At 54.2% G+C, this 15,133-nt stretch overlaps 1 protein-coding gene across 5 annotated transcripts in view; it reads left to right on the forward strand.

Annotated features, from left to right (window-relative positions):
- The window catches only part of MYH11 (myosin heavy chain 11), a 118,306-nt gene that overhangs the window by 83,265 nt on the left and 19,908 nt on the right, over window positions 1-15,133 (forward strand). For all 5 annotated transcript variants that reach the window (XM_014837608.3, XM_014837605.3, XM_070484873.1 and 2 more), the window contains 12 exons: window positions 2,455-2,648; window positions 3,924-4,045; window positions 4,159-4,228; window positions 4,368-4,528; window positions 5,910-6,018; window positions 7,657-7,788; window positions 7,880-8,086; window positions 9,286-9,423; window positions 10,493-10,616; window positions 10,956-11,127; window positions 12,807-13,019; window positions 14,248-14,392. In XM_014837608.3, coding sequence (XP_014693094.1) covers window positions 2,455-2,648; window positions 3,924-4,045; window positions 4,159-4,228; window positions 4,368-4,528; window positions 5,910-6,018; window positions 7,657-7,788; window positions 7,880-8,086; window positions 9,286-9,423; window positions 10,493-10,616; window positions 10,956-11,127; window positions 12,807-13,019; window positions 14,248-14,392 — 1,787 coding nt within the window. The remainder of the gene's footprint in view (window positions 1-2,454; window positions 2,649-3,923; window positions 4,046-4,158; window positions 4,229-4,367; window positions 4,529-5,909; window positions 6,019-7,656; window positions 7,789-7,879; window positions 8,087-9,285; window positions 9,424-10,492; window positions 10,617-10,955; window positions 11,128-12,806; window positions 13,020-14,247; window positions 14,393-15,133) is intronic.

The raw sequence follows: 15,133 nt of genomic DNA on the forward strand, positions 1-15,133 counted from the left end.
GGGATGCCCAGAGTCCTTTCCTCCTTCCACTGCCCCAGAGTCCCACGCTTGATCTCAGGAGGGGAGGGCCTCTGTGGGGTTGGGGAGAGGGCAACGTTGTCAGGTGCTGGTGATGTCTTGTCGACACATTCAACCACTTCCTGAGAGGTAATCCCTGAGCCTCTCAACCCCACACCTGGCCCCCAGGAGAAGGTCCTGAGATCAGGGCATTGATGGAGGAAATAGCGAGCGAGGCATGGTGAATTACAGTGCCCCCGTCTGGAGTCAGAAAGACTTAACTTCAGTCTCGTCTCTGCCGTGTCCTAGCTGTGTGATCTTGGACAAGTCACTTGACTTCCTTAAGCTTCAGTGTCCTCGTTAGTAAAACCAGGAAAATAATAACAGTGCCCACCTCTCCTAGGATTTTGGGGAGGGTAAAATTAGAGTGGGGCTCAAGCTTGAGCTGCACCAGGCTCACGCGGAGGGCTTGTTAAACCTTGGATCCCTGGGCCACATCCCCAGGGGCCTGACTCAGCTGGTCTGGCAGGGCCTCAGAATCTGCATTTCCAGCAAGTTCCCAGGTGACACTGATGCTGCTGGCCCGGGGACCACGCTTTGGTTTCTTCCGAGAACCAGTGAAGAGAGAATCCATGTGACGTGCTTAGCACCTGCCAGGCCCCGAGTAGGGGCTCAGTACACGTCGGCTGCTGTGATGACTGTTGGGGTTGTGGACTTTGCCGCTTTTGTTTCTGGACCTCAGTGTCCACAGCAGATTTTGTCCTTGGCACAGAGCCTGTGGGCCTGGGGCTTACAGGACTGGCCACCCTTGTTTTTGGTGTGGAATGGTGTGGAAGTCAGCTGTGCCAACATGGACTGAGTGCCAACCATGTGCCAGGCCCCGGGATGGGGGAACAGCATCTCACCCTGGGTCTGCCTCACCCTGGGACTCATGATGAACTCAGTGAGGCCCTTCCCCCAACGAGCCCACAGTCTTCAGGGAGACACAGACAAGCAAAGAAATTATTACACAGAGTCTAATTGAGTACAGGGAACAGAAACGGTGCAGTCCAATGTCAGTGGGGTTGAACTTGTTACCACCATCAACCAGCTGGATATAATTGACATCTATAGACAACTTCATCCAGCAACAGCAGGATACACATTCTTCTCAAGCTCAGAGGGAGCGTTCACCAAGAGAGACCACATTCTGGGCTGTAAAACATACCTTAACAAATTTAAAAGAACAGAAATCATACAGTGTCTGCTCTCAGACCACCATGGAATTAAACTAGAAATCAATAACAGAAAGATAACTGGAAAAGCCCCAAATATGTGGAGATTAAAAAACACGCTTCTAAATAACACATGGGTCACAGAAATTTGTTCTTTGACCCATGTGCTATTTAGAAGTGTTTTCATGTGTCAATTTTCTCAAGAGAAATTTTGAAATATTTTGGACTAAATGGAAATGGAAACACAACTTATCAAAAAATTTGTGGGATGCAGCAAAAGCAGTACTTCAAGGGAAATTCATAGCAATGGCAGTGGGTTGGGCTTGGTATGTGTAGCACCTGCTGGGCTGGTTGGAGTTTCTCATTCCATTCTGAAAGAAAAAGAATCTTGGTGGTGGTGGTAATAATAACAACAACAACAATATTAATAATAATACCACCACCTACTCTTCGTTGAGCACTTACTAATATTCCAGATTCCTACCTCGGAGTGTTTGCTGTACTTTCTGCTTGGAATATTTTCTCTATCTACCTGATCACTCACTCACTTTTTCTGGTCTCTGCTCAAATATCAACTTATCAGAGAGACACCCCCATCACTCTCTTTCCCCCCTTAACCCTGCTTTATCTTTCTAGGCACACCTCTTCACCCAAAATATTGTATACTTATGTGTGTGATCATTGTCTATCTTCTTCCATTAGAAGAAGAGCTGGGCAGGGGCGACACAGGGTCTGTGTTTTGTTCACTTCTGTGTCCCCGGGGCCCAGCACATAGTAGGCTCTCAATAAACATTTGTTGGTAGTTGAAGGATTGAAGGTGGGCAGGGAGGTAAGCACTCTACATGCCTTATTTGCTTATTCCTGCCCTAGAAGGTAGATGCTATTACCTCCATTTTATAGAAGGAGAAACTGAGGCACAAAATGGAACCAGGCCAAGGCAGTGGCAAGAGCAGGACTGACTCCTAGGTCTCTGTGACAATGTCAGAGAGAATTTGTTCTTTCTGTCGCTCAGGAGCTCTCAGGATTTCCCAAATAGATGATACTTGGAAAGCAATCCCCTTCCGCCTCCCCTTCCGCGTTGCTGGAGGAAAGGCAATGGCTGGTAGAGGAAGGAATGGGGGACGGTGCCCACCAAGAGAGAACCTGCAGTCTCCACCCTCCGGGCCTGGTCCTCTGGCCTCTTGTGGGGCTGCAGGGCCCCCAAGTGGGCCAGAGGCTGACACCACCCTTATGTGACCCACAGTGGACCGCATCGTGGGGCTGGACCAGATGGCCAAGATGACGGAGAGCTCACTGCCCAGCGCCTCCAAGACCAAGAAGGGCATGTTCCGCACAGTGGGGCAGCTCTACAAAGAGCAGCTGGGGAAGCTGATGACCACGCTGCGCAACACCACGCCCAACTTTGTGCGCTGCATCATCCCCAACCACGAGAAGAGGGTGAGGAGCTCGCCCGGCTCCTTGGTGGTCAGAACGTTCCCCCTGGGGACAGCATCAGGAGGCTGCCGGGAAGGGGAGGAGAGGGGCAAGAGGAAAGCCTGACCCCCCACCCCAAGGGCTTCATCGGATGTGGGTGGAAGGTTGTCTGATTTGGTACCCATTCCCCAACCTGGAAGCAAAAGGTGGCAAAGGGAGGAGAGGAAAATGGATCAGAGACTTGCAGCCCTGGAGCTGCTCAGGGTTTTCAAATCATTCATTCATTCATTATTCCAGTTCCTATGTACTGAGCTCCAGCTGTGCCAGGCGCTAGGGCTACAGTGCTGGATAAATTGTAGTCTTCGCCTGCAGTTTCTTATAATCTAGTGCAGGGGTGCTCAACGGGGAGCAGTTGTGCCTCCCAGGGGACACTTGGCCGTGTCTGAAGGCGATTCTGGTTGTCATTACTGGGAGGGGGCTGCTACTGGCATCCGGGGCATAGAGGCCCAGGATGCTGCTAAACATCCTCCAGTGCGCAAGCTGATAAGCACGATGTAATGTGAGGTGGTGCCAATTATGAGGACACCAAACAGCCAGGGCTCACACTCCAGCCTCAGGGCTCAGAGAGAGCTGCTGAGAGAATGTGAACTTGAAGAAGGAGTAGGCATCGACTTGGTGAAGGGGGTGAAGCAGAAGTGTGGTGGTGATAAATGAGGGCATTAGTGCAAAGATGCCGGGTAGGTGGTTTTGTGTTGATGTGAGATGGTGTGAGGCAGGGATAAGGAGTGATGAGGCTGAACCAATAGGCAGGGGCTGGATCGTGGAGCTCCTTGTGGGTTGACCAGAGCTTGGCCTCCCTTATATAGGATGCCACTGGGGTATGTCACGATCAGATTTACGTTTTTGGAAACCCAGTGAGGGGGGTGGAGGGGAGAGGCAAGACGGGGGTAGAAAGACCAGGTAGGAGGCCATGGTGGTTGTCTAGGCAGGAGAGGATGGTGGCAAAGGGACGGCAGTGACAATGCCAATGGAGAGAAGTGGGTGGGTTGGGGAATATTTGGGAGGTAGGAGCCATGGAACTGGTGACGGACAGGAAGCAGGGGAGCAGGAGGCGACAAGGAGGTGATGTTAGTAGCAAGTACGAGAGAGATGGCACCTGAACTCTCAGCTGAGACCTCACCCGGTGCCTCGTTGATCCCCGTGCCTGGCGAGGTGGGTCCCCCCACAACCCCGGCCTGAGATGCAGGGCGTGCTGCTCCCCGAGGCCCCAGGGGTCCACCGGCCTTTCCACTTTTGCAGTCCGGCAAGCTGGATGCCTTTCTGGTGCTGGAGCAGCTCCGGTGCAACGGGGTGTTGGAAGGCATCCGCATCTGCCGTCAGGGCTTCCCCAACAGGATCGTCTTCCAAGAGTTCCGCCAACGGTGAGCCGGCTCGGGCCAGGCCCGGGAGGGGTGGTGGGCGAGCGGGGCCGGGCGGAGGGACGGACGGATCGTGGAGATGTGCCCGGTCGGTGACTCCTGCCCCGTGTCTCCAGCTACGAGATCCTGGCCTCGAACGCCATCCCCAAAGGCTTCATGGACGGGAAGCAGGCCTGCATTCTCATGGTGAGCCCAGCCCCGACCCTCCCCAGAAATCAACCCAGGGACTCTGGCCGCACTGGGTGGGACCCTCCTTAAATATGCTTAACCCTGGGCCATGCAGCATGGCTGAACCCGGGGCCTCATGTCTTCCTTCCTCCTGCAGATCAAAGCCCTCGAACTCGACCCCAACCTGTACAGGATTGGGCAGAGCAAAATCTTCTTCCGGACCGGGGTCCTGGCCCACCTGGAAGAGGAACGAGACTTGAAGATCACAGATGTCATCATGGCTTTCCAGGCCATGTGTCGTGGCTACCTGGCCAGAAAGTAAAGACCCGCACACCATCACCTGCCCACAAACAAGATGGGAAACACAGACCTCTGGGGGGGTTCTGGCCTCGTGTTCAGATTCCCTGCTTTTAACAGGCCATCTCCTTTAGGCCGCACCACTGATTGAATGAAAGCCTCTTCCTGAGGGGGCAGAAATGCTACCGCTTTAGACAGATGCGCTAGTTATAGGGCAGGGGAGGAAGCAGTTAGGGCCCTGGGCTCCGGAGTTTTAGACCTGGGTTCTCGTCTGGGCTTCTTCTCTTATTTGCTGATGAGCTCTGGGCAAGTTACTCTACCTCTCTGAGCCTCAGGTCTCTCCACTGGAAAATGAGCATGATCATTCCTGCCTCTTAGAGTTGTCTATGAGCACTTGATGAAATGGAGCATGAAAAGGGTTGAGAGCAGTCCTGGGTAGCATTTCAGAAGGGTGAGAATGTGATCGTGTCTCTCAGGAAAGGGTGTTTGGCTGTATGTCCATCCCCGTGTCCAGTGGGATTCATAAGGCAGCATCTCAGAAGATGTGATGCCCCTTCTGTTTTGGGGAAGCCTGGGGGCTAGCTGAGGGCTCAGGTTCCTCGAGGAAGGTCACACCCCAGAGAGGACAGCAGGGGCTGGCAGAGGAGCTCTCTGTCGGGGGTGGATGTTTTTATGAGATTTGGACCACGCTCATCTGCAGAGCCTGGATCGTGTTAAGCTGATTCACTGCTGAGGGGACCCAAGATGGTCAAGGCCAGATCTGGGAGCTTCATCCAGGGACAGACCTAACTTAAGCGTCATAACTTACTTCTCTGTTACTACCCCTCCCACCTCCAGACTGACTGGGGCCATTCTTCAAATTGTTCAAGTTCATCCAAGTCCAAGATGGCAGCCGGGCCGAGAAAAGAGGGTTGTGCTCCTTGTTCTATGGTTTCACAAACCCAACAGCCCTCAAGTAGGAAGGGAGCTGGTCCGTGTTGGGTTTGAGATTCTCAAACACATGGAGGAAGGATAGGCTTGGCAGACGCTCCACTCTGGGGAGAAACAGCACCGCTGGGGGTGTTCAGTTGCCCCTGGGGACGGTGTAGCTGAGAAGAGTGATGTCCTGGGTGTTATTCTTGCCACAGCTCTGAGTCCAGGGCATCTCGTGAGCCTTGGGTCCTCCTTGCTTACTGAGAAAGGCTCTGGCCTCCAGATTATTTGCATGCCCTGTGCCCAGACTTGTGCCCATGCTGAGCTTCCTGGAGAACCTGAGCTGGAGAGAAGGGGGATGTCCCCATGCCAGTCACAAACCCACAAGCCAAACAGACGTGTCTTGCTCTCAGGAAGCTGCAGGGCAGAATGCTGGGGACAGCACGGTGAGGTGTGTGTCGGGCCAACCAGGGCTTCCTCCCCTCCCCAGGGCCTTTGCCAAGCGGCAGCAGCAGCTGACGGCCATGAGGGTGATTCAGAGGAACTGCGCCGCCTACCTCAAGCTGCGTAACTGGCAGTGGTGGCGGCTCTTCACCAAGGTGAGCACCCCACCCGCCCGCCTTCTCAGGCCCCTAATCTTGGGTCCTTGCTCCAGATGCTCCAGATGTGGAACTGGAGATGGTTGACAGTGGGCGTGCAACGGAGGGCATGAAATCAAACCTTGCCCGTTGGCAATTCTCTGGGCCTGAGAAGGCCCTCCGTCTTTGGCACGCGGCTTACAGCCATGACCTTAATACAGATCCAGAGCATGCCCGTCACCACAAGGACCCCTCATGTTGCTCATTGATAGCCACACCCACTTCCCGCCATAGCCCGGCCATCACGCCTCTGTTCTCCATTTCTATAATTCTGTCATGTCAAGAATGTTATGTCAATGGAGTCACACTGTATATCCATCACCTTTGGGGACTGGCTTTTTCCACTCACCACCATTCCTTGGAGGTCCATCCAGGTGGTGGCGAGTATCGATTATTTGTGTCTCTGGGTACAGCTTGTTCTTGCAGTGTCAGGGGCTGTAATGTGCCAGCTCTGTTACAACAGACGCTGCTTCTTCTTCGTGCCCTTGAGTGTGTCAATTGGCACAGACCTTTTTCACTGAGCGAATATTTATCGAGTGCCCGCTGGTTGCCAGGCACGTGCAGGGTCCTGGGGATACAGCCGTGAGCAGACACCATGGGCTCTGGCCTCATGACTATTCTAGTCGAGTCAGGGGTGCACACCATGAGCCCATAAACAGACACAAACACACAACGGCAGACGGGGTAAGCGCGTGGTGGAAGCCACAGTGCGCATGCGCAGCTTGCTGGCGCCAGGCGGGGCCTCAAACACAAGGAGTCAGGGGCCAGCCAGGTGAAGAACCGTCAGGGGAAGCTGCTATTTTGGGACAGTTCATCCCCATTGACCCAACTTCTGAAAAACTGTCCTAAGAAAACCATCTGAAATAAGGAAAGTCAGGAATTAAGGGCGTTCATTGTGCCTTATTTACAATAGCAAAATTTCACTGCCTGGCCCTGGCAGAGCGATCAATTCAATAATGGTTCACCCATCAATGGGATACTTTTCAACTATTAAAAAGGATGGTTAGCGAAAACTAAAGTTGTAAAAATGATGTAACGGCATGGGGTGATAATTATCTTGTAGCTTTAAGTCATAAAAGCAGCACAGAAAATTGGGCAGCGTGATCTTGGGTATATTTTTTAAACGTGTAGGAAGAAAGACTGGAAGGAAATGCTAACCATGCTCCTACTGACTTTGTTGGGGACGTAAGATGTGAGGGATTTTTTTCCTTTTCTCTTTAGACGGAAATACCCATTTGTCAGCAGCAGTTCCCTCTCTGGGATGGGACTAAATGGGGGAAACGGAGACCTTCTCCTTCCACTTTGCACCTTTTTTCCGTTGCTCTAATCTCGGGTTTCTTAACCTCGGCACTATGGATATTTTGGGATGGATGGTTCTGTGCTGTGGGCTGTCCTGTGCATCCTAGAATGTTTAGCAGCATCTCTGGCCTGTACCCACTCGAGGCTGGTAGCATCCTCCACCCGAGCTGCGACAGCTAAAACTGTCTCCAGAACTTGCCAAATGTCCCCGTGGGGTTGCGGGATGGGGTCACATTGATTACGAGTGTATCCCTCCTGCGGCGAAAACAAATGATGGGCTGGCTGTGTGTGTGCGTGCAGGTGAAGCCGCTGCTGCAGGTGACGCGGCAGGAGGAGGAAATGCAGGCCAAGGAGGAAGAGCTGCAGAAGATCAAGGAGCGGCAGCAGAAGGCAGAGAGCGAGCTCAAGGAGCTGGAGCAGAAGCACACGCAGGTACCGGGTCGGGAGCACGGCTGGGGCTGCAGGGGGCAGGACGCCTGCTCCTCGGGGGCTCACCGGCCGCCTCCCACCCCACTGCGTGCAGCTGGCTGAGGAGAAGAACCTGCTGCAGGAGCAGCTGCAGGCGGAGACGGAGCTGTACGCCGAGGCGGAGGAGATGAGGGTCCGGCTGGCGGCCAAGAAGCAGGAGCTGGAGGAGATCCTGCATGAGATGGAGGCCCGCCTGGAGGAGGAGGAAGACCGCGGCCAGCAGCTGCAGGCAGAAAAGAAGAAGATGGCCCAGCAGATGCTGGTAAGACACCGCAGGGGCTGCCCTCGGTGCAGCTTGACACATCGCTTGACCCTCGCCGCAGGGCTGTCAGGTGCGTCTGATGATATGTGTCCCCGTGGGACAGATAAAGAGACGGGTTTGGAGAGGAACGGCCGTCTGCCCGCACAGGTCTCCTTGAGAGCCCACTCCGTTCCACCGCCCTGCCTTTCGTCTGCTAACACCTTGTCTCCTGGTGGCAACCCCGTGTGGGGGTAATTGTATCAGTTAGCTTTTGCAGCAGAACAAAACTCCCCAAAACTTAGCAGCTGGAAATAATAAACATTTATTTCACACTGTCAGGAATCTGAGAGTGGCTCGGCTGGGTGGTTCCAGCTTAGAGTCTCCCACGCGGTTGTAGTCAGGATGTCAGCCGGGGCTGTCGTCATCCGAAGGCTCGACTGGGGCTGGAGGACCCGCTTCCCCGTGGCTCCCTCACGTGGCTGGAGGCAGGAGGCCTCAGCTCCTCCCCATGGAGCTGCTTGTGTGCCCTCACAACATGGCGCTGGCTTCCCCCAGAAGGAGTGAATCAAGACAGAGAACGGGGGAAAAGGCCACAATGCCTTTACCGCCTAATCTCTGACGTTACACTCCATCGCTTCCGCCTGATTTTACTTGTTAGGAGCAAGTCACTAAGTCCAGCCCACACTCAAGGCGAGAGCAGTCAGGCTCCACCTCTTGAAAGGAAGAGTGTCAAAGCATTTGTGCACATATTTTAAAGTCCCGTGGTTATCTACCATCCCCATTTTACAGACAAGGAGACTGAGGCTCCGTGAAGCCAAGTGGCTCACCCAGACCTTTTCTTTCCAATGAAAGGGGACCGCAGAGCACTGGGGGTCATCAGGCCCAGCCTCTGTATCAGATAGTCCCGAGCTCTGTGAGAGTGACTTTGTTTGAAGCGAGGCCCTATGTGTGAGGAAGATTGGCCCTGCGCTAACACCTGTTGCCAATTTTCTTCCTTTCTTCTTTTTTTCTCCCCAAAGCCCCAGGACCTAGTTGCATATTCTAGTTGTGGGTCCTTCTAGTTGTGGGATGTGGGACGCCGCCTCAACGTGGCCTGATGAACGGTGCCATGTCCGCGCCCAGGATCCGAACCCTGGGCCACTAAAGTGGAGCGTGCAAACTTAACCACTCGGCCGCAGGGCCGGCCCCCAGGCTGTGATTCTTCCCCCCCCCCTCAAAAGGACCTGGAAGAGCAGCTGGAGGAGGAGGAAGCTGCGAGGCAGAAGCTACAACTTGAGAAGGTCACGGCTGAGGCCAAGATCAAGAAACTGGAGGATGACATCCTGGTCATGGACGATCAGAACAATAAACTGTCCAAAGTGAGTGGGGCTGAGCGGCTGCTTCAAAACAGCAGGCTCGCCAGGGCCGAGGACCCAGATACTTTCCCTTTTTAGCCAAATGCGAAGTATTGAGGGCCGAGCAGGTGGTTACCTCCAGCATTGATGTGGTGGCCTTGTGACTGCCATCTGGAGGCAGGCGTGCCAGGGACTGGGTTCCTGGTGGTCCCCCAGCACCAGGGCTGCCACGGAGCGAGTCTCAGAAACACAGTGACCAAGGGGACCCCAAGTGGTATAAAGGTGGGCAATTCTGTGTGAGACTCATATTCTCACGGGCCACTTCCAGTGAGCACCAGGGTGACTGGCTGTCCTGGTTTGCCCAGGATGGAGGGCCTTCTGGGACATTGGACTTTCAGTGCCCAAACCAGAAAACTCCCAGGGCAAAGCAGTATGAAAATGTCACCCTAGTGAGTAGCCACCAACCAGCCCCACTAAGGGGGGGCTGCCTTTAATTCTTTGAGCTAGATGTCAACAGGTCACCTGCTGTGAGCGATGCCCTGTGTTGGGTGCAGGGAATGCATAGTGAAGGACCCTGCCCTCATGGGGCCTCTACTCTAGTGGGACGGCAGATAGATAATCATACACATAACCGTTAATTACCATCGTGATCAGGGTTCCAAAGAAGGTGTTCACCATATTGTAAGAGCAGAGCACTAAGGGACGGAGGCCAGGCATTCAGGGAAGGCTTCCTGGAGGAAGTGGCATTTAAGTGGAAACCTGAAAAGTGAGGAGCAGTTAGAGGGAGAGGCGGTGAAGGAGCATCCCAGGAAGCTGGGCCTGTCTGTGCAAAAGCCCTGAGGCAGGGAAGAGCTGGGGTGTGGTAGGAAGGGAAAGAGGGCCTCATTGGCTGGAACACGAGGTGTGGCATGAGATGAGAAGCGGCCAATCTTTTGAAATCATTGTTGTCAAGGAACTTCTCTTTACCATTTAAAACTCTAGCTTGCATTTGGTTATCGTGTAAGTTTTCCTTTCAACTGTTTATCCAGAAATTACTAAAAAGGAAACAGATACAGGAGAAAGCTAACAATATTCCTTTTTCTTTCCCCAAAAGGAGCGGAAACTCCTCGAAGAGAGGATTAGTGACTTAACGACAAATCTTGCAGAAGAGGAAGAGAAAGCCAAGAACCTTACCAAGTTGAAAAACAAGCACGAATCTATGATTTCAGAACTGGAAGGTAAACCAACCGCCCAGAGAGGTTTTGAGGGGAGATTTTAAAACTAGGAAAATCAGAGAGGAGATCTGAGAATGGCAGACTGTTTCAAGAGAGGCGACGACCCCGTCCAGGCTCCCCAGCCACCCTTAGTCCGCAGTCACGTTAATAATGAAAGGCGCTTGTCATCAGGACTGACTTTCCTTCCATGAGACCGTGGTCCGGGCGGGACGATGCCCAGTGGGGGGTGTGCGCGCGTGTGCGTGAGTTTCCTCCACGTGAGAAGCCTGGGCAGAAAGGCTCACCCTCCAGGCGTCTTTCTGGTAGTTTCCACCTCCTGAGGGGCCCCTGGCTTTGTCGTAGTGCGGCTGAAGAAGGAGGAGAAAAGCCGGCAGGAGCTGGAGAAGCTGAAGAGGAAGCTGGATGGGGAGGCCAGCGATTTACACGAGCAGATTGCCGACCTGCAGGCGCAGATCGCGGAGCTCAAGATGCAGCTGGCCAAGAAGGAGGAGGAACTGCAGGCGGCCCTGAGCAGGTAGCGAGGTGGCGCGGGCATGTCCTGTGTGTTCCAGTGCCCTGTGGGCCCCTGCCGATCCACGAGGGCCCCAGTCTTCCTCCTCCTCCAGGCAGGCCTCCATCTCATGCAAGGTGGCCCAGGCCAGGTCTCCTGGTGCCTCTTGGTCCTGCTCGCACCTCCAGAACCCCACGACTTTGACTTTCTTCTCTTCCTTCCAAACTCATCCCCTGTGTGACTCCCCTGCTCCCACGGTGTCTGCCCCTTGGATGCCCAGGCCTTTCTGTCGGCCCCCGCTTCTGCATCTCCAGTTGCCCATGGAGTCCATTCCACTGGCACCTCAAACACCACATGTCTAAGGCTAGGACGACCCTCCTGTCCCCCGGCCCCCTCCTCCTGAGGTCCCTCTTTTTGTCAATGCCAATCTCCTCCCCAGCTTCTGCCCACCCCTCTCCTCCTCACCGCCCCCCCAGCATGCGGCAGCCCTCAGACTCTGCCCGTCCTTTGCAATGTGCCCCACGCCGTTCCTTCTGTTTTCGCTTTCCCAGCTCTTAGCTGGGCTCACTCTAACGGCATCACCCTGGGAAGATGGCAGCAGTGACAATTACCGGTTGTTTACCTGCGCACTGTGTGCTACTCTCTCTTCGAGCAGCACCTTTGCAGACACCTGCTCAGGTGTGCTGCTCTCACCTCCACTTCCCTGAGGAGGAGGCTGAGCCTGGGAGATGAAGGAACCTGGGACTGTCACCCAGCTCGGAAGAGGCAGAGCTGGGAGTCGAGCCCCAAAGTGTTCCCATTGATCCCCTGGCCAGCTCCTTCTCTTTTCTTGTGCTGCAAGACGGTGCTAGGGTGATCGACCCAAATCATCACTCTGGGGCGTGAACCTGCCCAAAAATCTTTGCTGCCTTGTGCGGGAAAAGCCGGCTTTCTCAGCCTGACGCTCCGGGCCCACCCACCCTCTGCAGTCTGACCTTGATGTCCCCGTTTCGCTTTCTGTCCTGCTGCTGCGCATTCGCAAGTGCAGGATGGTCGAAGCGCTTCACTCCCCGTGCCCTGCAGAATCTTGCCTCTGTGCCTTCCCTCATGCTGTTCCCTTCTGTCCTTCATGGGCAAAACCAGAGGCCAGCTCCACCACGTGTCAGGAGGGAGCTCCCTGCCACGAACCTCCTAATGCTCTCCAGCTACTCGGACAGCGCTGCTCCTGTCCCACCTTGACCCAGGGCCACGGGGGGGCCTGGTTTTAATAGCCCCCCAGGCAGTCCCTGGCCAAGTGCTCAGCGTGTAGCAGACCCTCAGTCACCGTTTGAGCAAAGGGAAGAACTGACAAGTACTTGCCAGGCAGGGATAACTGTCCGACGTTCAGAAAGCATCTGTTCGGCGCCTGCTGAGAGCTAGGCCCCTGGCTAGTCTGGGGCTGGTGTGCGCATTCACACACACGCCCGCCCCCCCACACCCCCCCCACACACACACTATGACCTGGTGTTTTCTACCAGACCTTGGAACTCATGTCCTACGTAAACCTCCAAACAGTCTAACGTAGCAAGAAGGGGTCCTCTGTGTCTTGGGGACATGGTGGGACCTGTTTTGAGGTCTATGGAACACGAGTGGTTGGTTCCAGAAAACAATTTTTGGCCACGTTGGGAGACAGCACGAGGCCAGGGGCCCCCGGGGTCTTAATTCTGGCCCCCTGTCCCTGGCAGGCTCGACGATGAAATCGCTCAGAAGAACAACGCCCTGAAGAAGATCCGGGAGCTGGAGGGGCACATCTCAGACCTCCAGGAGGACCTGGACTCAGAGCGGGCCGCGCGCAACAAGGCCGAGAAGCAGAAGCGGGACCTGGGGGAGGAGCTGGAGGCGCTGAAGACCGAGCTGGAGGACACGCTGGACAGCACGGCCACCCAGCAGGAGCTCAGGTGACAGGGGGCCCCGCTGCCGCCGGCCGCGCCCGCCGTCCCAGCGCACGGAGGGGTGGCTGCCGTGAAAGGGGCAGCCCAGCGCAAATCCTGGATCCCAGGGCTCCTCGGGCCCTCAGTGCCCTGTCCTGATTGCATTCTGCTCCAACAAACAGAAGCATGATTATTTTTAATCTTACTTTGCATCACAATAGAACGTACTCACTTGGCAAACAATTTGAAAACTATAGAAACGCAGAGACCAAAAACATCACCCTAGTCCCATCACAGTTAACATATTTGGGGATTTCCTTCCCGTCTTTTCATGTGTGTTTGTGTGTGTAGGTAAATCTCCAGGCTCCAGGGGTGTGTGTCTAAGTTTTCTGTTAAATTTTTAAGATAACATTTCTCAGATTTCTCTTCGATTTAAGATTCATCGCAGGCTAACAGACCACAACCACCAAGAAAATTTAAAAACCCACAAAAAAAAGCAGGTCCCCTGCCAGATAATGAATACTGACTTTAGTGAAGCTAGGTTGTTTATTCATTCAACAAACATCCAAATGTATTTTGAGTGGATCGTGCATCAGGCGCTGTGCTAACATTGAGATTTATTTCCCACACTTTGGGTTTTGTGCTCCATCACTAGCTGTGCCTAGAAGCCAGCACAATATTCTGCTCCTTTCTCATGTGACCAAGGATACAGAAAACCCCAGTGCCGTATTTAAAAGCATGGGCTCAGAGTCAGACTCTCTGGGTTCGAATTCTGGCTCTCTCACACGGGGGCTGTGACAACATGGGCGAGCTGCTTACCCCTCTTAGCCTTAGTTTCCTCATCTGTAAAATGGAAATATACCCGCCTCTAAGGGTCGCTCTGAGGACTTTGTGAGACAGTCCATGCAAAGGACGTAGGTCAGGGCCTGGCATGGAGTAAGTGGTCCATAAAGAAGAGCTGGTATTAATATTTGAGGAACATTCTGCAATTCCTTTTGCAGGTCTTTCAATGATATTATTTTGTGCATTTGGTTGCTGGCCCTAATCGATGCTGGGCAGGTAGCATGCTCTTCATTTTACAGCTGAGGAAATGCCAGGTCCAGAGAGGTTAGGTGACTCCCCCGAGGTCACACAGCTAGGGTGGGATGGTGACGCAGGCGTCCGCTCTGGGGAGAGCTCTCGTTCCTTTGCACAGCACTGTCAGAGGTGAACCCGTCCCCACTCAACTGCCACCCGCTGTGTTCCTCCTGTCCAGGGCCAAGAGGGAGCAGGAGGTGACAGTGCTGAAGAAGGCCCTGGACGAGGAGACTCGGTCCCATGAGGCCCAGGTGCAGGAGATGCGTCAGAAGCACACGCAGGTGGTGGAGGAGCTCACGGAGCAGCTGGAGCAGTTCAAGCGGGTGAGTCTCGATGCTCTTTTGTGACAAGGCCTAAGAGAGCAATACGGCGACAGCCTCAAAAGCTACCTGTCAGGGCCTGTACTGAAGCGAATGACAAGGTCCTAAGAGTCTAGAGATGAACATGGCTGCCAGCATTGATTAAGCGCTCACTGCATACTATGTCAATCTTCACAACCAGCCTGTGCGATAGGTACTGGGAAGCCCATTGTACACTTGAAGAAACTGAGGCTGGGAGTGTCTAGAAGGGACGAGACTTCCCCAAGGTCACACAGCGAGTGACAGAGCCGTGAAGGGACCCCAGGGTGCCAGGCTGCAGACCCCCCTCCAACCTCCCCAGGGCAGGGTCCACAATATACTGCCCCCCACAGATCAGCAAAGGTTTAGCAAAACTTCTGGGAGGACGGCTTAAAATCGAGAACATTCTCCTCCTAATCTACCTGCAGATTGGAGCCAGACTGTGGTTATTTGATGTCAGTGGCAAACGGCTCTCTCTGGCGTGGTCTGGGAACGCCTGGACCTGATGGTTCTTTCTCCCGTGCTGGGCTGTTTGGGGCGTAGGGGATTTGGGGCAGTTAAATAGCACCACTCTGAGTGCTTCGTACTGGGGCCTTTCTCTCCCTTTGGAGAATTGCCTCCTGATTCGTTCCCAGGGATGAATTTTTTAGCTTCCCTGAGAGTCTGAATTGTGTCACCCTCGTGGCGACAGCTTCCCCACACCCCCGCACCTTCTAGGTACCCCCC

Source organism: Equus asinus, chromosome 14 (assembly GCF_041296235.1).
Source record: "Equus asinus isolate D_3611 breed Donkey chromosome 14, EquAss-T2T_v2, whole genome shotgun sequence".
NCBI lineage: Eukaryota > Metazoa > Chordata > Mammalia > Perissodactyla > Equidae > Equus > Equus asinus.